Source organism: Babylonia areolata, chromosome 30, assembly GCF_041734735.1.
Source record: "Babylonia areolata isolate BAREFJ2019XMU chromosome 30, ASM4173473v1, whole genome shotgun sequence".
Classification (NCBI taxonomy): Eukaryota; Metazoa; Mollusca; class Gastropoda; order Neogastropoda; family Buccinidae; genus Babylonia; species Babylonia areolata.
The window spans coordinates 8416382-8443515 of record NC_134905.1 but is presented as its reverse complement, the minus strand read 5'-3'; the positions used below and the strand labels follow the sequence as shown (position 1 = coordinate 8443515).

Here is a 27134-nt window from a genome sequence, read left to right as displayed (position 1 = left end):
AATGTGATGCAACAGAGAGCAGAAAGCTCCCAGTAGAAAGACATGATTCTGAATTATCTGCAAGTCATTATGTCATGTATATATATATATATATATATATATATATATATATATATATATATATACATACACACACATATATATATTTAAATTCTCTGTGTGTGTGAGTGTGTGTGTGTGTGTGTGTACAACACTTGTGGCTTAGTCAAAAAAAAACATTCACTGACATTACATTAGAAATTAGTTCTGAGTTCTCTCTTCCCCTTCCTCCCTTAGTTCTTCTCTTGTTTTTTGTTTTGTTGGTTTTTTTGTTGGTTTTTTCTTTCAGCCTCTATGCCACCGACCACAGATGTACTCACTCCTACCGCCCCTCCCTCCCTACTTTAGCATGACTGCCTCAGTCCACGACACCCTTCACACACAAACGAACACCCAGAACAGATCATGAACTACCAACCTCACTACACTCTTCACTTCTCGCTTTGAGTGTTGCAGGTGTCGTTTCCCTTCATCTCCAGGTCAGGCAGATCATCCTCATAGACTGGGTTGGTCACAGACGGCTGGCCATCACCAAGATGAAGCTTCTGCACCGAGCTCCCCAGAACAACGAAGATGTTCTCGTTTGGCTGGTCCCTCATCTTTTTCTGTGGCCTGACGCACAGTGACATTCCTGGTTGGAAAGGATGGCAGGGGAATGATATGAATGACTCAAATCACTCAATGGATTCATGAAGAAAGAAACTACGCGTTTCTCATGTCAAGAACGTAAACTTTCTGCTTCATACTAAATCCCCATGAGAAGTGAAATGTTTGTCAACAGACATATGAAACTACATAATTATGTTATTGACATTCGGGAATGTGTGCCTTCAGCCGATAGCAAACGTTTAAGTAAGGAGACGAAAACAGAGAGACACTGAGACACAGAGAGAGAATGAGAGAGACAGAGAGTTAGAGAGAGGGAGACACAGAGAGAGAGAAAGAGGAAAGAGTGAGAGAGAGACAGAGAGACAGTGAAAGAGAGAGAGAACGAAAGTGAGAGAGAGTGTGTGTGTGGAGAGAGGGTGAGAGAGAGAGACAGACAGTGAGTGAGAGAGAGAGAGATTGAAGCTATGTAACTTGTACAGTGTACAGCGCAACTTATGTTTTATGTAGAGAGGTACTATATAAATAAAATTTTTATCATCATCCAAATCATAAAAAAAAAATTATTACAAAGAACGCACGGACGATCTGTATCAACAGATACTGGCTGAAACTCTGCTCATACATTAAACACTGTGAAAGGTAGATAAATGTTTGAAGGAATGAAAAAGGCAACAGGGTCGTTGGTAAAGAAGACAGTATTGCTAAAAATGAAAAAATTCCCGAAGTCGACATTGATCAGGAAAAGCAAATGGAGAGGTGTGTAATGCACTGCATTCAGCTTCGTTTGACTGGAAACACTGTATCCGAGGAAGCCCACACTGTATCCGAGGAAGCCCACAGTAGATACCGAATCTACCAAACATGGACGAACTAGACATTGAACCTTTTATTGCAGAGCTCTAGAAGGTAACTGACGCACTTGTATATCGACCGGTAATAATTATATCCTATCAGAAAACATCAAGGAACTGAAACCGGTCCTGTTACCTCATCTGCACAACCTCCTTGGTCTCTACTGGAGAAAAGGTGCAGTTCCTTCATTAAGATATGATGAATGCCAAAATATCATCTTGTGAAACTTGTTCAAGAACAAAATTGATAAAAAGGCTGTCATTCAACTGCTGAGTCTGATCACCTTGTTTCGGCATGACTTGCTTCAATGGAGAAATGTCAGATTACAACAACACTGCCAGAGGAGAGCTGTGTTTGGAGCTCACACTGTTCATTGTCTTCTCACTGTTTTTGTCCCGCCCCTTCCACAGACCATTAGACATCAGTTCAGATGGCAAGCTCTTCAACATGACTGTGTACAAAACATATAGTCAGTCGTGAACTCAACATATATTTGATGTTTGCCGATTTTTCTCCCACAAGCATTAATATTTCCGACTCTTGTTGCATAAATCTTAGCAATGTGTGCGCATGTGTGTGGGGGTGAGGGGGGAGAGGGATGGATGTTGTTTTCATATATCGTCAGCTACTGTGAGCTCTTATATGACTTGTTTTAGTGTATCTTATATGTTCATTTTTATGTTGGAATCTACAACGAGCCTGTGATTGCACACATTAATTTCCATGTGGATTAATAAAGGTTTTTTTATTTGAATGCAATTTGAATTGAAAAGCCTGCACTGGATTCGGCCTGACCATCAACATAAAGTAGACATGTTAAGGGGTTCCCGGTTAAATGTCAGTGCGCTGTCACCTGCGTTCATCGATGGTTCCATTCTGAAGGTTGTCGCCACCTTCAAAATACTTGTGCTCCATCGTCTCCACAAACCCGAGGCACTTAAAGATGGCCAGGTCCTTAAGCCTGATGTCAGCCCCATCTAACGACTATCTAGAGAATGGAGAAAGGATTAATCCCAAGCAACTTGAAGCTGGGTTTTGCTACCAGAAATCCATCTCCACTTGAGTAAAATATGCAAAAGATACATGGTTACTGATACCCGAAACCAACATCTTTTTTTTTTTCGATGAAAAGGTCGTGAAGAAATCGAGTCAACCTTTCCAGTTCTCACCCTTGACTGAGTCCAGAGGATGTGGATGCCTGCAATGAGCTGCAATGAGGCAATTTCAGCATATTGGACACTTGAGTTCTGAAAAGCGATACACCAAACAGGAAATGTTCTGCCATGATATATCGTAACTCGCTTGAGCCCAGTCACAGCCTTCAAATCAGAGTAGGTCACTGACTGCCTGTCAAGGGAAAAGACATGCATTGGCGTGATGCACTTGGACACCCTGACACCTTCACTCTCCCAGGATTCCATTCTGCCCCGACACAGGTCACACAACAAGACAATTACAATACCTGGGTCAATGCCATAATATATATTGATACCGATCTGCATGAATGGTGCTGATTAAGGTCGTTTTTTTGATACTATTGATCAAAATCAAATTTGAGAAACCGTTCTGACCAAAGCTTTACAACAGAAACGATATCTATAAAAAAAAAAAAAATCACACACGAAAAATGATGCTGATCTAATTCAAACTCGAAGACTAGTTTCCTGTCAAAGTTGTATCAAGAAATGGTCTTATCAAAGTTCTACGTTGAAAGTGTATATTTTGACTGTGGCAAGAACTCACTTCTTTTAACAACCAGGCAGATGACAGTGATGATTATGAAGATGATAACAACAGTCCCGACAATACCCCCTGCAATTACAGGAAGGTCCAGCTCCTTTGTGTGGGGAATTGACCTTGCTGAAACAAAACGAAATAATCAATCAGTCAGTCAATAATTATGGTATGAAATACTTAGATTGTAAACAAACAAATAACCCACACACACACACACACACACACAGACGCACGCATGCACACACACAGACACACTACTACTTCCACTGCTATTGCTGCTGCTGCTACCTCTACTGCTTCAACTACTACTACTACTGCTACTGCTACTACTACTACTACTACTACTGTTGCGTTGTGCAAATGCAGCTAAACATTCAAGCAAGTTTGGACAAAGTTCCCTGCATTTATCTAGCTTCTTTACCTCCCCAGAACATGGCTTTCAGGTCAGGTTGGTACACAGACCCGAGTGTTCATCTCTTTAACATCGACATAGCCTGTTACCTAACAATCACGATGACGATGACGATGACAGCTACAACAAGAACCAGAACAACAAGAACAACATACTACTACCACTATCACCATCATAAAAATCTGTCAATCTCACGTTTTACTCTGAGGATTGCTGAGTCACTCAGCTTGTACCAGTCAGCATACTTCCATTTCGCCGTGCACAAGCATGCCATCCCTTCATCCTCCGCTGTCAGTGACGAGATGGGGAGAACTCTTTGTACATATGTCGTGCCAATGATATCCATGGAGTTTTCCTGATGGGTCCCACAGGAAAAGGACACCGAAGTCACCAACGGCTTGCCGCCATAGACAGAACAGGTCAGGGTCAGACTCTCTCCTTGCTGGTACACTGTGTCCTTGGAATAGCCGTCAATGGAGGGGGCTTCTTGGGGAGGATCTGTACACAGATATGAACACGTGGAGCAACATTCGTGAAAGAGTGAGACAATGAAGAACATAAAACGTACCATGAAGGCGAACAGTTTTAGACTATGTATACGTTAGGGTTGTTCTTTAAGAGCGTAAACCTTTGAACCGTTAACACATATTGGGCCCGAGATACCCCATTTTCTACACTTTGGGTCAAACGTACTGCATTTTCTGCTTTAAAAGAGAGGTCATTAGATAACTGGAAACATTGCAGCAGTCCACTCACAGTTCAGTTCTATCTGCAGTGCACCAGAGGCCGACCGACCATCTGACGACGTTATCGTGCAAATGACGTTCCTGCCATCATCCTCTGCTGGGCGAGGTTTGAAAATGCAGACATTTTCTCTCTCCATCGTGCAGGCCACGCTCCAAATATGGGAAACGACGTCTACAGCCTTATCAGGGTCACAGGTCATGGTCATCTCAGCGCCTCCATTAGTATCAAATGGCTGTGTGTCAGATGTGGTGACAACCACAGAAAAGCCAGGAGTAACTGATGTGCCATGTGTTGCTGACACGGTTGACGTGTTTGCTGGGGTGGTTGGTACTGACGTCTGTGGTGTTACTGACGTGGTTGACGTGTAGGCTGGGGTGGTTGGTACTGACGTCTGTGGTGTTACTGACGTGGTTGACGTGTAGGCTGGGGTGGTTGGTACTGACGTCTGTGGTGTTACTGACGTGATAACTACTGTGGCTGGCATCACTGCAGTCAATTCTGGTAACACAAATAGAAATATAAAGAAAAGAAGAGAAATGCCATTTATCCTTTTTCTATCGTTCATTTCTAACTTCCAGTTTTGTGGACATTGGTATCACATGCCGTATTGGCTATTTGACATGTAGACAAAAGCTTCCTAATTGGATAGCATTTCCCTTTTCACACAACGATTTTTCTTCTTATCGATTTTTAGTGAATAGTAGGCCTATCTTGTCTTTTTTATTGTTTCATCAAATCTAGTGATCATGATAATCATCTTTCTGTCTCCTAAAACTACAAAATATTTAATACCATTGTGCAATTCAAATGCTCAAATATTGTCACCTTTACCTACTGGGCTGAGCAGTTAAACTTGATTTTGAAACGCTTCACCAAATACCCGTCTTTTTCAATTTGCTCTCTTTCTTTCTATTATCTAGGCCTGACTAAGCGCGTTGGGTTACGCTGCTGGTCAGGCATCTGCTTGGCAGATGTGGTGTAGCGTATATGGTTTTGTCCGAACGCAGTGATGCCTCCTTGAGCTACTCTATTATCTTTATGATAGCTTCTTCACACACTGAGTCAAAGAAAGGACAATACTTATTGCATATTTATTCTTTATCTTGAGTATCAATTTTGCCTCTGGTTGCCTCTTGTTTGGAAAATTATATAATGCTCATAGTAGGGATGGTTAACAATATATCTAATTTTTTATGTAATTTTCCTATATTTATTTTCATATTCCTATTCTCGGTTTTTATTCTATTTCTGTCAATAGTTCCAGCCTTTTCATAAACCACGTTACTAATTTATCCATGTGAGAAAACTGAACTGTCCATTTGACACAAATATAATTTTCCCAGTTTGACTCTAAAGAACCATCATAAAAGAAAGCAGTGGTCAACAGCCGTTTTCTGTGTGGATGACAGGATCCACCGAAATAACAAAAATAACTGAACTACGATTTTAACACAAAAAGTGAATTATACACTTGCTTTGGTTACAAAAACAGGCATTCATGTTTAACATGCTTATTTCCAAATAGCGTATAAACTATATGCCCATGGACACACAGCTGACAAAGCGTTTCAGTGATCGTCAAACTGTCCTTGTGTATGTACAGCAGAATATCGCAAATATTTATATGTTAGAATTGATTTTAGAAATGTAAATTGCATGCATGCATTTACTGAGGGGATAAATGTCCACACATTACATTTCAACAACTGCAACTGAGAACATGGGGGCGTTTCAAATTCAAATAAATCCGGATGAATAAGGATGCGGGCTTAAAAATGATATATTTCGTTGTCTACTGAGTAATTATTGAGTGGATCTTGAAACCTTTTTTCTGAATTTTTTTTAAAGAGTTAAAAAGTGAATGAGTGTATACATTTTTGTTGCAATAAAATACTGTATTTTATTCCAAGTTTTCCTGCGACACACACACTCTCTCACACACACACATCACACACACACACACAATGAATGTAGACCAGAAAGTGAATCACCTGAGACCTCTGTCTTCTGGACAAGAGACCGTTCATGAGCCGCCATGGAGGGGCCACCTGGCGCTGTCAAACAGATAACATACTGTGCAGCATCCACTGACAGCACTCTCGAATTATGCTGGTGAAATCCAAAACAGTCTGAAAACCAGGTTTGCTTTAAAAAGAACATTGGAAAGAACACTGAAACCCTGATGACTGCCCACCTGTACCTTGCTAGACACACAGGCTCTCTCAACAGCATGCTAACTCTGCAGATCTTATACTGTTTTGGTGACATTTACCATACAATGTGAAACTGGTGCAACTATGCCTGAAGGTTTGCTCTGTAGGCGCGACTTACGCAGAACTAAAGCCTCTTCAACAGGCCGGTCTGCTGCTCAACCAATCGGCGCAATTCCATGCCTTCATCACTGAATAATCATTGCTCTGGACAACTGTTGTCTCCACAAGCCTGCTATTTGTCGTTTTCTTGTTTGTTTGTTTGGGTTTTTTTCTTTTTTTACTTGACTGTATGATTTTTTGCTATTCCGCGGCTTTCATTACTTTTCCGTGTTAGTGGTGACGTTTGATTTTCGTCTCTTTTAATTTTGAGTCGTACCTTTACTTCTTCTTGCTCTGCCCTGATCACCACCACTTCCAGTTTCCTTTCTCTTTTGGGGTCGAGTTTTGCCTTGACCCAGTCGTTGCGCCTCAATTTCTGTCTCGCGATGGCCGAACACATGAGACTGTACTGATTTCACTACGTGAGTCTGCCCTACGCTCCGAGTGTGTGGGTTCAATTCCCATGACTGATCAGTGTGATGCATCTCTTGAGCCGAATCGTGAGGGGGAAGTCGCGACTAAAAACAGATGATCGGGAAGGCGACTGTCAGTAAACAGGGTGGTAACGCCTCCCTCCTCTCCTCCGCATGTATACAAAGTGAAAGGGAGGGTGCGATGTGGGACGTGCCTCTGGAGATTCCGCCACTACGGCAGTGCTATACACCTCGCTGTGCAATGAGGCTGGGTGGACACAGTGATGTCTTGGGTCTCCACAATAACGGACCGTTTGGATCGACTGGCGGACCTTCTCTAAGACGTGCGTCGATGTCCCCACGCGACAGTGTGAACTTTGATTCATCTCCCTGGCATGAAGAGTACTCCACGTCCCCGGGCATGGTCCTCAAGCGCCCTCAGCTATGGGAGCTGAGACTACACTGGTCTGAGAACCTTGGGAAATGCAAACCTGTTTCTTGGTGCAACATCAGAGTACCTCATCTCCTCTCTCCTGGTCAAAGCGGTGCCCATAGACCCCCCCCCCCCCCAACACTCCTCCAGATATTTCTGTATGACCAAGTATGACCAAGGCTGGTGGTATCGAGGGTTTTCCTTTGTCATAAACACTGTAGCTGTTGCCGGACATTGTCCTCATGGCTGAGCACACGACGGGCCTGGCGGAGCTTTCTTCGTGCTGCGTTGGGCACAACACAGCAAACTGATCATCCCAGTTTAGCATGATAAGCAAGATTTTTAGATTAAAAAACTGAGCATTGTTATCAGCTGGTTTGAACACTTCGAGGTACAATAAATTCTTTGTGTGTGTGTGTGTGTGTGTGTGTGTGTGTGTGTAGCAAATGTTCCCAAAATACCATCCATGTGATCCAGGCTGTAAGCGAGAGAGAGAGAGAGAGGTATAGATGAAGTGCGGAAACAGGAAAAATAAGTAGTACGATAAGGTGATCAAATCATTAACCTGAAATAAATGTTGCTCTGAAGCCACGCATTGTAACAGATCCATCTGAGTAAAATCTGATCCACATCTCTCTACCAGAAGTGCTTGCTGGACCAGGAAGTGAGCCGTTGTAGATATAACGACCAATGAGAGGGGACGTTTCATTTCCATCCCGAATCTGCACACACACACACACACACACAGATGTATATATATATATATATATATATATATATATACATTGTTTTATGAACGTTACGATCAGGTCAAAAATTGTTTGTGCCTTACAGAACAATTCATCAGAATCTTTACCTCGTGTGATTTTACTCATTAGGGATGGTCCTTAAGTGCATCAGATTTATTACTTCGTGTGTGAGATATTCACTCTAGTTAACATCTTTACCTCATGTATGCAGATTTGATCATCAGGGTTGTCATCAAGGTTTTAGTGTTTGCCTCCATGTGCGACAATAATCAATCCGACTGGTTGTTGAGGTATCAATGTCTTTACTTCTAGAGACATTCATCACTTTGGTTGGTTCTTGCAAAATTAAAGTATTTCCACGACTGTGAAAAAAATAATTATCACTGAAGGTCACTGAAGCATTAGAGTCATTATCCCCGAAGTATAATGATACAGTTTTATCCAAGAGATCGCAATTTCAAGGAATGAGAAATTTCATACCAAACTGGAATGTTTTTAAAGTTTTTGCGCTGCACACAAATTAGTCGACTTCAATGATAAATATGGCTGCCAGTGTAGAAACAGATCAATATTGCTTCAGCCCAGTTCTTTCTGATAATACTCATTGATATGGGACACATGGGACACAGTGGACTGATGGCCTAGAGGTAATACGTCCGCCAAGGAAGTGTGAGAGTCTCAGTGCGCTGGTTCGAATCATGGCTCCGCCGCCGATATTTTCTCCCCCTCAACTGGACCTTGAGTGGTGGTCTGGACGCTAGTCATTCGGATGAGACGATAAACCGAGGTCCTGTGTGCAGCATGCACTTAGCGCACGTAAAAGAACCCACGGCAACAAAAGACTTGTTCATGGCAAAATTCTGTAGAAGAATCCACTTCGATAGGAAAAACAAAACTGCACACAGGAAAAAAAATTTTAAAAATGGGTGGCGCTGTAGTGTAGCGATGTGCTCTCCCTGGGTAGAGCAGTCCGAATTTCACATAGAGAAATCTGTTGTGATAAAAAAAATATAAAAAAAAGAAATACAAGAAATACAAATACACAGTTACAGTGATAAATGGGCATGGGAACACACAGGTGTCGAGAAACCTAGGAAGGGGTCACACTGATAAGGTAACGTGCAGAAGAAACAGCTAGCTGGAACAACAAATATGAGCTGGAAGAATGATTTGTGGCAACAATGAACCGGGACAACAATGAGCTGGAGAAGAAGCAAAACTTTGTTGGAGAAAAAAAAGACTTGGAGCAACAATTAGGTGGATAGTAATGAGCTGGAATGATAACGAACTGGGCATGACTTATCTGGAGCAAGAATTAGCCAGGGTAAGATTAAGAACAGAAACAAACAGCTGGGACAAGACAATGTGGCAGCTATGAGCTGGAGCAAGAATAAAATGTGGCAACGATGATCTGTAGCAACTACAATCTGAAGCAGGGATGAGGTGAACATCTGAGAACTGAGGCAACAAAGATCTGCAGCAGAAATAACTTGGTAAAGAGGTGGAGCAACAATGAATTAGGGCAACTATGAGCAGGATCAAGATCTGTTGAAGACAAAAAAACATAACAAGAGAGGCAAGGCCTTCAAGACTCACTTGTGATACACTTGAAAAAAAATCCAAGCTTTTTATGTATTGAGTATAATTTCAAAATGTAATGTTTAAGATAAGAAAGATCAGTTTAAAGCTTATTAAGTCCCCTAGCATTAATTACAGAGCAATTTCCCTTTTTTACTATCTGCACCAAAACGTTTGCAAAATAAATAAAACTTCCATGCTTAGCAAAAGAAGTTCCTGTTTGAACAAAAAATGATAATAATGACTGCTCTTGTTGCTGGGTCAGAATATCAGATCAAAGTGCCAAGTTTAGAGAATACAAAAAATATAAATATAACAGTAAATGCAGTTTGCATATAATTAGCTTCTTTTTTTTCTCTTTTTTTTGGTGCCCATCCCAAAGGTGCAATATTGTTTTAAACACAGATGACTGGAAAGAACTGAATTTTTCCTATTTTTATGCCTAATTTGGTGTCAACTGACAAAGTATTTGCAGAGAAAATGTCAATGTTAAAGTTTACCATGGACACACACACACACACACACACAGACAACTGAACACCGGGTTAAAACATAGACTCACTTTGTTTACACAAGTGAGTCAAAAATGATAATAGTGTATAAAGAAAAGTTGACCACCTCCACATAGTCACAGCATGTTTCCAGAATGAAGTCGGTGAAAGTCAGGGTGATGTGGTAGCCAACAGGTGCCGTGATGGTGTAAACACAGTCCTGGTTGTTTGGGTAGTTGTCAGGGAAGTTGTAAGACTGGACTGTACCAGCAAGGGCTGTTGTGTTCCATCCACATTCTGAAATCAAATCTCAATTTATCATTCAGTCACGGATATTTTGAAAACAAAACTCAGTCGATCAGGTAGTCAGATTAGGGTTGTTCAAAAATAACCTTGACAATCTGTCATGGTATTAATCGGACAGTCCAAATGTACACACACACACACACACACACACATATATATATATATATATATATATATGAAAGAGCACCTTGGAACACAAGTTAGCCATTTACAGAGATATCGTGTACGCAATCTATCAGAAAATCTATGGAGTGAAAGAACCAAAGACAAGAACACCTCCTCAAAAATCCTGGCGACAACGAGAAATAGACAACATCTGAAATGCAAAAAGAAAGCACAAGAAAATGATGAAGACTGCTTCAGAATTTGAGAAGTAGGCCCTTCAGAAACTTTAGAAGGACCTGAAAGCAAAGCACAGTGCCTCCAGTAAAGCAGAATCAGCAAGGAAGAAAAGGAGCAAAAAGGAGAAGACAGAAGACTGCTTCTTCCGAGACCCCTTTCAGTTCACCAAGAAACTGTTCCAGCAGCTTAAATCAGGGACACTCACAGTGGGCAAAGAAACACTTCAACAGCATCTCAGGAAAACATATTCCAATCTGCAAAGCAAGAAACTACTAGATCTCAAGGGTTTGGTTCATCTCAGAAACCAGAGAAGTTCAGCGATAAACCACCAACTCTTGAGGAAGTAAAGAAAGTGGTCAAGAAAACCAGGGCCAAACGGAATACCGTACCTGCTGTACAAGAAAAGTCCTTACGTCCTTGAGTGGCTCCACAGAGTGATAAGATCAGCATGGAGGAACCTGAAGATCAGCGACCAGTGGATGATGGATGATGGCTGATGGCGTGTACATCCTGAAAGAGTGGAAATCAAGTACCATCAGCCAGTTCAGACCAATATCGCTCCTGAATGTCGAAGGGAAAATCTTCTTCTCTGTTATGGCTGCAAGACTGACAAAATACCTCACAGAAAATGAGTACCTGTATGTGTCAGTCCAGAAAGGTGGCATCCAAGGACTTCCTGGTTGTGTAGAACATGTTACCATGATTTGGGATGCGATCCAAAGAGCAAAGGCAGAGAAAAAGGACAAAGACGTGGTATGACTGTATCTGGCAAATGCGTACGGGTCAGTTCCTCATGAGATGATCCAACTGGCTCTTGAGATGCACCATGTACCAACAGACAACAGGGAAATGCTGAAAAAGTACTTCCATGGCTTCTCAGTGCAGTTCAACACCAAGGAATTCACGACAGACTGGATCAATCTGGAAGTGGGCACAGCAATGGGCTGTGCAATTTCTCCAATCATGTTCGTGCTGGCTATGAAAGTGATCTTGAAGGCCTCAATTAAGGGCACAGATCGAGCTGACCTCAGCAACGGATACCAGATACCTCCTTTGAAAGCCTCCATGGGTGACACAACAGTCCTTTCAATACTGAAGCGGTTGGATGAGCTAGTTGCCTCAGTGGGGATAAACTTCAAACCAAAGAAATCACAGAGCCTCAACTATGTAAAGGAAAGGTAGTTGAAACAGTCACATTCACTGTAGCCAGCCAAGCCATTCCAACAGTGTCAGATGAACCAGTCAAGAGCCTTGGAAGATGGTATGATGAGTCCCTGAAAGACAAAAAACGAGGAAAGGAAACCAAGCAGACAGCAGAAGAAGGCCTGCATATCACAGATCAGTGTGGCCTTCCTGGCAAACACAAAGTATGGTGCCTACAGTCTATGCTGATACCAAAGCTCCTGTGGCCTCTCCTGATATATGATATCAGCTGTAGCACAGTCAAGTCGATTGAGGCAAGGATCAACAAGTACACACGCAAATGGCTTGTTGTCCCACCTGGTCTCACTGACATGGCACTCTACTGTTGCCAAGCAAAGCTGAGGCTACCTATGAAATCCCTTGTCAAAGAATACAAGGTAGGGAAGGCAAGACTTCTCAGCATGCTCAAAGACTCGGGTGACAGTATTGTGAGATCCAACCAACCCAAACTGAAGACTGGCAGAAAATGGAAAGTCAGGGAGGCAGTCAGTGTAGTGAAAGAAAGTCTCAAGACAAGGAAATAATAGGACACACCCAAACCAACAGACAGGGCCTGGGATCGACAAAGATGGAATGGTGGTCCAAGGCAAAGGGGAAAGCAAAAAGAGACATAATCATACTGGAGATCAAGAAGGAAAAGGATGATAAAAGAGTCCAGAAGGCAGTCCAGCAAGGCCAGCAGGGGCAGTGGACAACATGGGAAAATGCACTTCAAAGGAGCCTCAGCTGGAGCGACATGTGGAACATGGCCCCTCTGAGGATCAGCTTCATCCTAAGTCGAATACAAACTTGGTGATATTTGGGAAAGCAGATGACCCTGCGTGTCCACTTTGCCATGGCAAACAAACAGTGGAACATGTCATCAGCTCATGAACCAAGGACGGTACACATGGAGGCACAACCAAGTGCTAAAAGAAACTGCACAAGTGATGAGCACTGTCCAAGGACCACCCACACCACCAGAAGTTCCAATAGAGTTCCTCTCTTCAGAAGGCAATAAAGTCTGGCCAGGAACAGCTGTTACATCCAAAGCATGGAAATGTGGGCTGCTTAATGGTGCAGAAAATTGGGAATGTACAGCTGACCTACCAGAGGGGAAGAAACACCCAGTAATCACCAGCAAGAGCGGCATGAGACCTGACATAGTACTCCACTCCAAGGCAACGAAACAAGCGGTTCTGACTAAGCTCATTGTGCCATACGATAGAAAAATGGAGGAAGCCCACATCTGCAAGACCGAGAAGTAAGCTAGTCTAGTCAGTAGCCTGAGAGAATCTGGCTTCCAAGCCAAAGTCCTCACCATAGAGATCGGTGCAAGAGGGTTTATGAGCACATCTGCCTATAGCCTCATGAAACAGCTGTCGATTTCTGGCAGGAAAGGACAAGGGCTCTCAAGGCAACGGCAGAAGCAGCAGAAAAGAGTTCCAGCTGGATCTGGTCGAGGAGGTAAAGTAAACTTCATAAGGATCAAATTTCCCAACTCAAACCAGGCGTACGATGGCTCAGTGGTTAAAACGTCTGTCAGAAAAGTTGACTCAGTCCTGAAGTGACGACCATCCTGGAGGCGCGGGTTCGAACCTGCTGAAGTCCAGGAGAAAAAAAAAAAGTGGCAATACAAGGGCATCCAGGAGTCATGACCTAGGTGCAGCCCGGACCCCTTAGAGTGTATGGAGTTAAGCACCGAAACACTTGACTGAGGGGGGTTTCTTCTCTGAAGACCATGTACTGTCCAGCTCTCCCTAGAGTTTCTTATCACTTTCTATCAAAATGTAACATGATTATCTATTCATATATCTCTATATATGTATGAGTGTGTGTGTGTGTGTGTGTGTGTGTGTGTCTGTCTGCAGAAAACAAAGGAAAAGTCCCACTTTGAAAAACGCTGTTGAATAATACAGTCAGAAAATCTGTAACATTTGAATTGGCATGTTTTAACATCTCCCCAGTAATCTTAACTGGACCAGCACTTATACCACACTTCAATTTCTTGATAACTGGAATGATTTCTTCCTTAGATATAGGATAGTTGAATATGGGTTCGATATTTTCACCATCAATATCGTCATTAACTGTAAGTTTCAGCAATAAGAACTGTCTCACCATCATAAAATGCACTGAAAAAATTATTGTACCACTCCTGCAATGAAATTTCGTTACAGGCGATTTTTTTTCTATTGACTGTCTATACAGTCGACCAAAAGAATTTCGAGTCATTCACAGATTTATTTTTTACTGTTTGATCCCCATTTCATTGAATGCCATTTCTTTTCTTTTCCTTAATACTACTTGTGTTTTCATTTCTCTAACATACACTTCTCTTTTTTGTTGTTTACCTTCTTTTGTTTTACCCCTCTGAAATATTTTTTAATAGTCTTCTTACTTCGTTTTTCTTTTGATCACATTTTTTTGTCAAACCAGTCATTACTTTTCTAAGGACCATTTCTTACAGTTCGGACCATGCATGCAGTTGCTGCATACAAAGTATGAACAAACATGTCCAAACTACCGTTAACGTCAGTTTTTAACAACTGATATGCATCATGCAAACATTCTTGAAATTCAGTACTATTCAGTTCATTCTAGTAAACCTGTACATTTGTCGACAGACCACAGAATTCTTTCTTCTTTTTCATGGCAGATTTCAGGTTTTTGAACATTTTCATATTCCTCTCCATTTCAACTCAAAAGGAAAGTGCCATGAATGCAAATTGTGAGAAAGATGCAAAAAAAAAAAAAAAAAACAACAACAAAAAAACCCCAACCAAACAATTCTGCTCTAAATCACTAGATATCAAAACATAATCAGAAACACTACATCCATGTGGTAAAACAAAAGTTAATTCACCTTCTTCATCACCTTCACAACATCCGTTTAAAGTAACATCATCAAGGCGGAGAGAGAGGGTGGGGGCCCGTGGGGGCCGGGGGTCGTGGGAGGCAGAGTACAGGTCAAGTGTGGATGAATAGATATAGAAAAAATAAGTAGTATAACGAGAAATTATTAACCTGAAATAAATGTTGCTCTGAAACCACGTCTTGTAACAGATCCATCTGAGTAAAATCTTATCCACATCTGGCTACTGGAAGTGTCTGCTGGACCAGGAAGTGAGCCGTTGTAGATATAACGACCAATGACAGGGGATGTTTCATTTCCATCCCGAATCTGCACACACACACACACACACACACACACACAGAGAGAGAGAGAGAGATTGAGATTCATACAGACAAATGCATACATTGTCCATTTATACATGCTGCCTGTGCTAATTACCTATATGTACTGACGTACTGAATGAATACACAGGTGTTCAAGAAGAAACAGAAGATGATGAAGAAGAAGCTTTTTACAGTAGATGAAAGGTAAACAACCCCAAAGATGTCTTAACTCCCTTCAAGATCGTTACGATCAGGTCAAAAATTGTTTGTGCCTTACAGAACAATTTTGGCTGATTCTTAAATGCATTGGAATCTTTACCTCGAGTGATTGTTATTCATTAGGGATGGTCCTTAAGTGCATCAGATTTATTACTTCATGTGTGTGATATTCACTCTAGTTAACATCTTTACCTCATGTATATAGATTTGATCATCAGGGTTGTCATCAAGGTTTTAGTGTTTGCCTCCATGTGCGACAATAATCAGTCAGACTGGTTGTTGAGGTATCAATGTCTTTACTTCTAGAGACATTCATCGCTTTGGTCGGTCTTTGAGGAACCAAAGTATTTCCACGAGTGTGCAAAAATAATCATCACTGAAGGTCACTAAAGCATTAGGGTCATTATCCCCGAAGTATAATAATAACACAGTTTTATCCAAGAGATCACAATTTTAAGGAATGAGAAATTTCATACCAAACCGGAATAATTTAAAGTTATTGTGGTGCACACAAATAAGTTGACTTTAATGATGAATATATGGCTACCGGTGTAGAAACAATTCAATTTTGCTCCAGCCCAGTTTTTTCTTATAATACTCATTGATATACAACAAATAGTTACAACACATGGGCATGGGAACACAAGATGTGGAGAAATGTAGGAACGGGTCACACTGATAAGATAACACACAGAAGAAACAGCTAACTGGAACAAATATGAGCTGGAAGAATGATTTGTGGCAACAATGAACCGGGACAATGAGCTAGAGAAGAAGCAAAACTAAGTTTGAAAAAAAAAGACTTGGAGCAACAATTAGGTGGATAGTAATGAGCTGGAATGATAACGAACTGGGCATGACTTATCTGGAGCAAGAATTAGCCAGGGTAAGATTAAGAACAGAAACAAACAGCTGGGACAAGACAATGTGGCAGCTATGAGCTGGAGCAAGAATAAAATGTGGCAATGATGATCTGTAGCAACTACAATCTGAAGCATAACTGATCTGAAGCAGGAATGAGGTGAACATCTGAGAACTGAGGCAACAAAGATCTGCAGCAGAAATAACTTGGTAAAGAGGTGGAGCAACAATGAATTAGGGCAACTATGAGCAGGATCAAGATCTGTTGAACACGAAACAAACATAAAGATAAAATGATAATAGTGTATAAAGAAAAGTTGACCACCTCCACATAGTCACAGCATGTTTCCAGAATGAAGTCGGTGAAAGTCAGGGTGATGTGGTAGCCAACAGGTGCCGTGATGGTGTAAATACAGTCCTGGTTGTTTGGGTAGTTGTCAGGGAAGTTGTAAGACTGGACTGTACCAGCAAGGGCTGTTGTGTTCCATCCACATTCTGAAATCAAATCATCACTTTTCCCACACTTCAATTTCTTGATACCTGTAATGATTTCTTCCCTAGAAATCAGATCGTTGAATATGGGTTCGATATTTTCACCATCATTATCGTCATTAACATAACTAAGTTTCAGCAATAGGAACTGTCTGACCATCATAAAATGCATGGAAAAAAATTATCATTCCACTCCTACAATGAAATTTCGTTATAGGCGATTTTTTTTCTATTGACTGTCTATACAGTCGACCAAAAGAATTTCGAGTCATTCACAGATTCTTTTGACTGTTTGATCCCCATTTCATTGAATGCCATTTCTTTTCTTTTCCTTAATACTGCATGTGTTTTCATTTCTCTAACATACACTTCTCTTTTTTGTTGTTTATCTTCTTTCGTTTTACCCCTCTGAAATATTTTTTTAATAGTCTTCTTACTTCGTTTTTCTTTTGACCACATTTTTTTGTCAAACCAGTCATTACTTTTCTAAGGACCATTTCTTACAGTTCGGACCATGCATGCAGTTGCTGCATACAAAGTATGAACAAACATGTCCAAACCACAGTTAACATCAATATTTAACAATTGATACGCATCATGCAAACATTCTTGAAATTCAGTACTATTCAGTTCATTCTAGTAAACCTGTACATTTGTCGACAGACCACAGAATTCTTTCTTATTTTTTTTTATGGCAGATTCCAGGTTTTTGAACATTTTCATATTCCTCTCCATTTCAACTCAACAGGAAAGTGTCATGATGCAAATTGTCAGAAAGATGACCCCCCCCCCCCAAAAAAAAAAAAAAACCCAACAACAACCAACCAAAGAATTCTGCTCTAAATCACTAGATATCAAAACATAATCAGAAACACTACATCCATGTGGTAAAACAAAAGTTAATTCACCTTCATCACCTTCACAACATCCGTTTAAAGTAACAACATCAAGGAGAGAGAGGGAGGGGTGGGGGCGGAGTACAGGTCAAGTGTGGATGAATAGATAGAGAAAAATAAGTAGTATAATGAGAAATTATTAACCTGAAATAAATGTTGCCCTGAAACCACGTCTCGTAACAGATCCATCTGAGTAAAATCTGATCCACATCTGGCTACTGAAAGTGTTTGCTGGACCAGGAAGTGAGCCATCGTAGATATAATGACCAATGACAGGGGACGTTTCATTTCCATCCCGAATCTGCACACACACACACACACACACGCACGCACACACACACAGAGTTAGAGAGAGAGAGAGAGAGAGTGAGATTCATACAGACAAATGCATACATTGTCCATTTATACATGCTGCCCATGCTTATTACCTATACGTACTGAATGAATACACAGGTATTCAACAAGGAGAAGAAGCAGAAGATGATGAAGAAGCTTTTTACAGTAGATGAAAGGTAAACAACCCCAACGATGGCTTAACTTCCTTCAAGATCGTTATGATCAGGTCAAAAATCATTTGGTTGGTCTTTCCGGAATCAAAGTATTTCAACGTGTGTGCAAAATATATATCAATTAACTTTGAACGTCATTGAAGCACTATGGTCATTCAGTTTTTAACCAAGGGATTGCTATTTCAAGTAACTGAAAATTTCATAAGGACCCGGGATATTTTTAACGTTACTGCGCTACACATTAAAACGTCGACTTCAATGAGTAAAATAAGTGCACAGGTGTAGAATATTCAAGAAAGTGCTGAATATTACTCCAGCCCAGTTTTTTCTTTGTGATGATACCTATTGATGTGGGACACACAGCTACACAGACACATGGGCATGTGCTCCCAAAAGAAACAGTGAGCTGGAACAAATATGAGCTGGAAGAATAAGTTGTGGCAACAATGAACTGCGACAAGAACAAGATGGGAAAACGAGTTGAAGCAAAACTCAGAGCAAAAAAGATCTGGAGCAACAATTTGGTGGACAGTCATGAGCCAAAATAATAATGAACTGGACATGACTTAGCTGGAGCAAGAATTAGCCAGGGTAAGATTAAGAACAGCAACAAGCAGCTGGAACATGACCATTTGGCAGCTATGAGCTGGAGCAAGAATAAAATGTGGCAACGATGATCTGTAGCAACTACGATCTGAAGCATAACTGATCTGAAGCAGGGACGAGGTGAACATCTGAGAACTGAGGCAACAAAGATCTGCAGCAGAAATAACTTGGTAAAGAGGTGGAGCAACAATGAATTAGGGCAACTATGAGCAGGATCAAGATCTGTTGAACACGAAACAAACATAAAGATAAAATGATAATAGTGTATAAAGAAAAGTTGACCACCTCCACATAGTCACAGCATGTTTCCAGAATGAAGTCGGTGAAAGTCAGGGTGATGTGGTAGCCAACAGGTGCCGTGATGGTGTAAACACAGTCCTGGTTGTTTGGGTAGTTGTCAGGGAAGTTGTAAGACTGGACTGTACCAGCAAGGGCTGTTGTGTTCCATCCACATTCTGAAATCATCACTTTTCCCACACTTCAATTTCTTGATACCTGTAATGATTTCTTCCCTAGAAATCGGATCGTTGAATATGGGTTCGATATTTTCACCATCATTATCGTCATTAACATAACTAAGTTTCAGCAATAGGAACTGTCTGACCATCATAAAATGCATGGAAAAAAATTATCATTCCACTCCTACAATGAAATTTCGTTATAGGCGATTTTTCTATTGACTGTCTATACAGTCGACCAAAAGAATTTCGAGTCATTCACAGATTCTTTTGACTGTTTGATCCCCATTTCATTGAATGCCATTTCTTTTCTTTTCCTTAATACTGCATGTGTTTTCATTTCTCTAACATACACTTCTCTTTTTTGTTGTTTATCTTCTTTCGTTTTACCCCTCTGAAATATTTTTTAATAGTCTTCTTACTTCGTTTTTCTTTTGACCACATTTTTTTGTCAAACCAGTCATTACTTTTCTAAGGACCATTTCTTACAGTTCAGACCATGCATGCAGTTGCTGCATACAAAGTATGAACAAACATGTCCAAACCACAGTTAACATCAATATTTAACAATTGATACGCATCATGCAAACATTCTTGAAATTCAGTACTATTCAGTTCATTCTAGTAAACCTGTACATTTGTCGACAGACCACAGAATTCTTTCTTATTTTTTTTTATGGCAGATTCCAGGTTTTTGAACATTTTCATATTCCTCTCCATTTCAACTCAACAGGAAAGTGTCATGATGCAAATTGTCAGAAAGATGAACCCCCCCCCACCCCCCCCACCCCCCAAAAAAACCCAACAACAACCAACCAAAGAATTCTGCTCTAAATCACTAGATATCAAAACATAATCAGAAACACTACATCCATGTGGTAAAACAAAAGTTAATTCACCTTCTTCATCACCTTCACAACATCCGTTTAAAGTAACAACATCAAGGAGAGAGAGGGAGGGGTGGGGGCGGAGTACAGGTCAAGTGTGGATGAATAGATAGAGAAAAATAAGTAGTATAATGAGAAATTATTAACCTGAAATAAATGTTGCCCTGAAACCACGTCTCGTAACAGATCCATTTGAGTAAAATCTGATCCACATCTGGCTACTGGAAGTGTTTGCTGGACCAGGAAGTGAGCCATCGTAGATATAATGACCAATGACAGGGGACGTTTCATTTCCATCCCGAATCTGCACACACACACACACACACACACACACACACGCACACACACACAGAGTTAGAGAGAGAGAGAGAGAGTGAGATTCATACAGACAAATGCATACATTGTCCATTTATACATGCTGCCCATGCTTATTACCTATGCGTACTGAATGAATACACAGGTATTCAACAAGGAGAAGAAGCAGAAGATGATGAAGAAGCTTTTTACAGTAGATGAAAGGTAAACAACCCCAACGATGGCTTAACTTCCTTCAAGATCGTTATATCAAAAATCATTTGGTTGGTCTTTCCGGAATCAAAGTATTTCAACGTGTGTGCAAAATATATATCAATTAACTTTGAACGTCATTGAAGCACTATGGTCATTCAGTTTTTAACCAAGGGATTGCTATTTCAAGTAACTGAAAATTTCATAAGGACCCGGGATATTTTTAACGTTACTGCGCTACACATTAAAACGTCGACTTCAATGAGTAAAATAAGTGCACAGGTGTAGAATATTCAAGAAAGTGCTGAATATTACTCCAGCCCAGTTTTTTCTTTGTGATGATACCTATTGATGTGGGACACACAGCTACACAGACACATGGGCATGTGCTCCCAAAAGAAACAGTGAGCTGGAACAAATATGAGCTGGAAGAATAAGTTGTGGCAACAATGAACTGCGACAAGAACAAGATGGGAAAACGAGTTGAAACAAAACTCAGAGAAAAAAAGATCTGGGGCAACAATTTGGTGGACAGCCATGAGCCAAAATAATAATGAACTGGACATGACTTAGCTGGAGCAAGAATTAGCCAGGGTAAGATTAAGAACAGCAACAAGCAGCTGGAACATGACCATTTGGCAGCTATGAGCTGGAGCAAGAATAAAATGTGGCAACGATGATCTGTAGCAACTACGATCTGAAGCATAACTGATCTGAAGCAGGGACGAGGTGAACATCAGGAGAACTGAGGCAACAAAGATCTGCAGCAGAAATAACTTGGTAAAGAGGTGGAGCAACAATGAATTAGGGCAACTATGAGCAGGATCAAGATCTGTTGAAGACAAAACAAACATAAAGATGATAATAGTGTATAAAGAAAAGTTGACCACCTCCACATAGTCACAGCATGTTTCCAGAATGAAGTCGGTGAAAGTCAGGGTGATGTGGTAGCCAACAGGTGCCATGATGGTGTAAACGCAGTCCTGGTTGTTTGGGTAGTTGTCAGGGAAGTTGTAAGACTGGACTGTACCAGCAAGGGCTGTTGTGTTCCATCCACATTCTGAAATCAAATCTCAATTTATCATTCAGTCATGGATATTTTGAAAACAACTGTCGATCATGTGGTCAAAATATGATCATTTATAAATCAGCCAGACAATCTGGCAACGTTTTGATTGGACAGTCCAAAAGCGCACGCACGCGCACACACACACATACACACACACACACATATATATATATATATATATACTCTATCTGCAATACATCTCTCTCTCTCTCTCTCTCTCTCTCTCTTTGTGAGTGTGTGTGTGTGTGTTCTGAAGAATTATTCTGATTATTTTCAGCTTTTCAATAGTATCAGTCCGTTATGCAAAACTGTGTGCAAAACCTGTGTATCGAAAGTATCAATGGGGATCAACATTTCTGCTCTAAAAAATTGTAAACTGTTTTTTGCAGCACATTGGTCCCTTTGCTATAGGGCAAGTTGGTCTTAAGGCAGACTTGCTCCGTAGGGGTGGACCAACATGCCTCTTAATAATGCACTGATTCACCAGAATGATGATGGAATTGGTTTTTGTAAAATTACAAGTACACTGTTCTGATTAAAACCATTCTGTGGACAAGACCTGAGCAACCAGAAAAGGTCAGATGTCTGTTGTGGCCCACTGATTACCTAACAATGTCAATGTATAATAATGAAATCATTTCCATCATTACTTCTTACTTTTTTCTGCTTTACTAAAGAGAAATAATTGAATTACAATACATTACGTTACATTTCAGTCCCTAGATTTCGAAAACAGTGCCAAATCTATTCGGAAAGAATATTAGAATCTGGAATGATATAAACTATGCTTTACCCTGTCTTTTTCTCCTTGATAATAAGAGAAAGGGGGGATGGAAAGGGAGAGAGAGGGGGGGAGAGAGAGAGAGAGAGAGAGAGAGACGGGAAACGAGAGACTGGAAACACACAGAGAGAGAGGAGAGAGAAAGAGGAGAGAGTGAGAGACAGAGAGTAAGAGACAGAGAGAGAGGAGACAGAGAGAAAGAGAGAGACAGAGAGAGAGTGAGAGACAGAGAGAGAGAAAGAGAGAGAATGAGCAAGAGAGAGAGACAGGAAACGAGAGAGAGAGAGAGAAGAAGAAGAGAGGAGAGAGAGAGGGGGGGGGGAGAGAGAGGTGAGAGAGACAGAGGGAGAGAAAGAGAGAGACACAGAGAGAGAGAAGAGAGAGTGAGAGACAGAGAGATACAAAGACAGAGAGACAGACAGAAAGAGAGAGGAGAGAGAGATAGGAGAGACACAGAGAGTGAGACAGAGAGAGAGAGGAGAGAGAGAGATTCAAGATGGTTTATTCAATTAAGGCCATAGCCCCATATGATTAGGGGGTAATAACAGTTTTACATGTGTCATTGCAATTGGTAATATAAACAATACAACGTCATTCACAACAAACTATCAGTGAATCTAAGAAATGAGTGTCTCTCTTAATTGCAGTGCTTTATAAAGATACATAGCAAAACTACGTATGATGTTTTCATCGTTAGATGCCATTAATAAACATAACCGAAACAAGCATGGATTTATATAATAAATTGGATTTGTAAGTTAGTCAACACAGGGCATTTTAAAACAAAGTGAACTTCATCCTCTCATGATTCCTTGCACAATGGGCACAATTCTTCAGAATGACATGTTGCTTTGTAACGATATCTGCGTGTGTTTACTTCACAGATTCCAAATTTAAATCTGGTCAATATAAGTCTGAGGTGTCTGTTAAAACCAAACAAAAGGTATCACTTCACTATATGATCAGAGGTATAATTTCAATACATTTCAAATCTTTCACTCATTTGAATATGGTTTTACCACTCCTGCCACCTACAGTCTATCAATCGTTGACGAAGAATTTGCACAAATCTAATTTCATCCCCTACTCCTTGATATTCCCATACACACCCAAAACCAAGTTCACGTAAACACATTTGTACATTCAATACCCAATTTGTTTTGCCTCTTAAGTCTAAATCATATAGCATATTGTAAGATTTACTTGGCAGTCGAGTATTATTCATTTTCAATAACTTTAACCAGTAACAAATGCATCTAATAGCAGAGTTAATATAGACTGGCTGCCCATTAGCTTCTCCATATAATAAATCATTGGGTGTTCTCATTTCAACCCCTAAAATTTTTAGGCCCAAATAAATGAACAGACTCACAATACATAACTGATTTTCTAACCCCCATTTTTTAAGCCCAAATAAATGAACAGATTCACAATACATAACCGATTTTCTATCTAACCCCCACAATTCTGAACCATATAGCACAATAGGTTGTATCTGAATGTAAAAAAATTTCAGAAATAGCTTCAAAGAATTATCATTCAACAAACGAAGTTGGAGAGAGAGAGAGAGAGTAGGAAGCCAATATCATTATCAACCTGTGACTGAATGAAATGTTGCACGGAAGCCACCGCTAGTAATTGACCAATCTGAGAAAAACCTGATCCACATTTGATTCTTGGAAGTTCTTTTCGGACCCGGAAGTGACATGCTGCAGTAACGACCAATGGTTGGGGAAGATGCATATCCATCCCGAATCTGCACACACACACACGCACATATAACACACACACACGCAGACACATAACGTCATCAAGAGAGTAAATATTTTTGACTGACAAGTCTTTTTGTGTGTAAGAAAAATATGACTGCAGTGAGGAAATGAAAACGCTCAAGGGGCAGCAGGAAGAACCCCAGTGTTGTGGTGATTTCACCACATGTCTATTTCTTGCTCATCCGTCGTCCACGTGCATGACGATGACATCAATGTGCCTCTCGGTGTCTTTACCTGTCGACTCGCAAATGGCTAGGGAGGGGAGGGGGGGTGGTGGTCCCAGTTTCGATCTGCATGGGCGTCCGCAGTTAAAGCAGGCGAACTGTCCTGGCTCTTTGGCCATTGCTGCTGCTGCTTTCCTCTTTTCGCAGGCCTCAGCGTTGCTGTTTGCTTTTTTAATGCACGCCAGCCGGTACTATGCTGTGCAAGCTCATGTAATACTACTGTGGGGATTCCAGCAGCAGCACTGTTGGCCTTTATACGATCATTGAAGCGTTTCTGGAGGCTTTCTCTCTATCTTTTTCAGACACAGAGTTCGCCATAAAGTAACAGCTGGGGGATTTGGAGTCGTCCATTCAGATGACGTGCCCTGTCCAACGATGCTGGGCTTTTTGGATGATGCTTAGATGCTTGTGTTCTCTGTCCGTGATCTCCAGATTTGTGATTTTCCCTTCCACCGTGTGCCGAAGATCGCGCGCAGGCTAGGCATGTGGAAGCGCTCCAACAACTGGATGTGTCTCCTGTGTGAAGTCAAAGTCTCACTTTCGGCTTGGTCGACAGCTGAGTGTTGTGCTAGTTCAGTCTTCCGAGTGCCTGGCTTGCTTTGCAGATCCTGGTGTTGATCTCCTTGTCGAGGGAACCATTACTGGAGATGACACTGCGAAGTTCTGTTCCCTCAATGGGAATGGAGGGGCAACACGCTGCAAATAGCGGGCTGGACTGAAGCAAAATCCCAGGTTTGTTTTTTCATACTGATGGTAAGGCTGAAGAGGCGGGCTGCTTCAGAGAATTTGTCGATGATCATCAGGACAGCAGACTCCTTGTGTGCCAATAGTGTGCAGTTGGCGGCAAAGAGGATGATCTCTAGAATGATCTTGGCGGATCTCTAAAACAGGAAAAGCCAAGCTGGAGAAGCCTGTGGTGAGTACAAAGATACACAGGTGGGGAATATGGCCCCCAGCAGAGAGGAGCTGGTGCGAAAACTGTAAGATGATGAGTGACATTAACCCTCTAGAGCCCACACCCACTAAGACTAGTAGAAAAATTATGGGGGTCCTGATCGATCATTGCCTATCTTTCAGGAACAGGTTGCGCAATCAACAGCAAAGGTTGACAGGACTGTTGGACTCATCCACAGGTCGTTCGACCACCTGTCGCAATAGACGTTTGTTCAGCTGTTTAAGGCCCTTGTCCGTCCACTGCTGAAATATGGTCACTGTGTCTGGCAGTCACAGTGGAAAACCCCTTTGCAGTGAAATTGAATATGTACAGTGTACAGCGCCAAGCCACAAAGCTGCCAGCATCTCTGCAAGACAAACCATATCCAGAGAGGCTGAGGATGTTGAGGCTGCCAAGCTTGGAGCTTGGAGCTGTATATGACATGACTGAGGTGTGCAAATTTCTCCGTGGTTTCTACGACGTCCAAACTACCAGAGGTTGATGTTGCCTGCGTAGGAGAATACAAGGAAAGGCCTAAAATCACTCGAGGATTTTTCTTTCACCTGTCGGCATTGTTTCCCTTTGGAACAGCTTGCTCAACAGTGTAGTTACAGAGCCGGTTTGACTACCACAGATGAGACATGTTCACCTGCTTAAGAATTCGCGGAATAGGCAGTCTATCGACACTTTACGATTTCGTTTCTGATGGCTGATACGTATGTTGCTAAGTCTGTAGATGTTGTTTGTTTTTTTTCGGCTGAACAATGATCAGGTTCTCTGAGTGGGCCTTAAACATCGATCAAGTCATTCCGAACACAAGACACATCCACCAACAAAACATATTGACAGCATTGCTGCATGAACGACTTGAAGAAAGAAAAAGCCAGGACAGCGAGCAAGCACTCAAAAAAGTCATGTGGGCTCACCCTGGAGCCTTTATCATCATCAGTGCGCTGCCTCAAAAAACAAACAAACAAACAAAATCAACAAAAAACAAACATACACGAAAAACCAACAAAACCAGTCAGACGGCAGCTATAATTAACGTTGTCTCTTCTATCTGATCTGTTCTACTTTCAAGGTGTCATTTGTTCATGCACCACAGCAACCTGGATGGTATCCACCCCATGAGGAAAGTTTCAGCATCCTGGCGGTGAACCTTAGGCGCTACGTGCGACAGCTCTTCTGGATAAAGCTGAACAGAATAACCATGGGTACGCAGCAACCTCCTATGAAGAGTAGCCCAGCGTCACCACTAATGACCTCCACTTGTCCAAGGGGCAAGACATCCTTGATGAAGCATGTTCAACATGCTGTGATAGTGGTTCTGAAGAGTGAAGGTATGGAATGCCAGCTGTCATTTTAAAATGAGTTGCTTACACCTTTTATATCTTTTACAAAAGCAAAGATTTCTGTATCAGTATATGAGTCATGGTGTGGTTTTGTTTTAAATCAAATTAGGTCATGTGATCATTAATGTGACAACACAGACATGAAGCTAATTTGATTAATCCTAAACTTGCCATTCCTCTGGCCC

The 27134-nt window shown here is 41.2% G+C and overlaps 1 protein-coding gene across 5 annotated transcripts in view; it reads right to left on the bottom strand.

Moving 5' to 3' along the window:
- LOC143275679 (cubilin-like) overlaps positions 1-27134 on the bottom strand; it is a 62691-nt gene that overhangs the window by 1957 nt on the left and 33600 nt on the right. For 4 of the 5 annotated variants that reach the window (XM_076579968.1, XM_076579970.1, XM_076579971.1 and 1 more), the window contains exons 11-24: positions 24264-24423; positions 21708-21877; positions 20458-20614; positions 19251-19432; positions 17995-18151; positions 16788-16957; positions 15230-15386; positions 10500-10669; positions 8120-8276; positions 6388-6450; positions 4406-4894; positions 3845-4147; positions 3244-3360; positions 458-670 (exon numbers count right to left, since the gene is read on the bottom strand). In XM_076579968.1, coding sequence (XP_076436083.1) covers positions 471-670; positions 3244-3360; positions 3845-4147; positions 4406-4894; positions 6388-6450; positions 8120-8276; positions 10500-10669; positions 15230-15386; positions 16788-16957; positions 17995-18151; positions 19251-19432; positions 20458-20614; positions 21708-21877; positions 24264-24423 — 2652 coding nt within the window. In that variant the 3' untranslated portion in view covers positions 458-470. The remainder of the gene's footprint in view (positions 1-457; positions 671-3243; positions 3361-3844; positions 4148-4405; positions 4895-6387; positions 6451-8119; positions 8277-10499; positions 10670-15229; positions 15387-16787; positions 16958-17994; positions 18152-19250; positions 19433-20457; positions 20615-21707; positions 21878-24263; positions 24424-27134) is intronic. The other variant, XM_076579972.1, reaches the window with a different exon arrangement.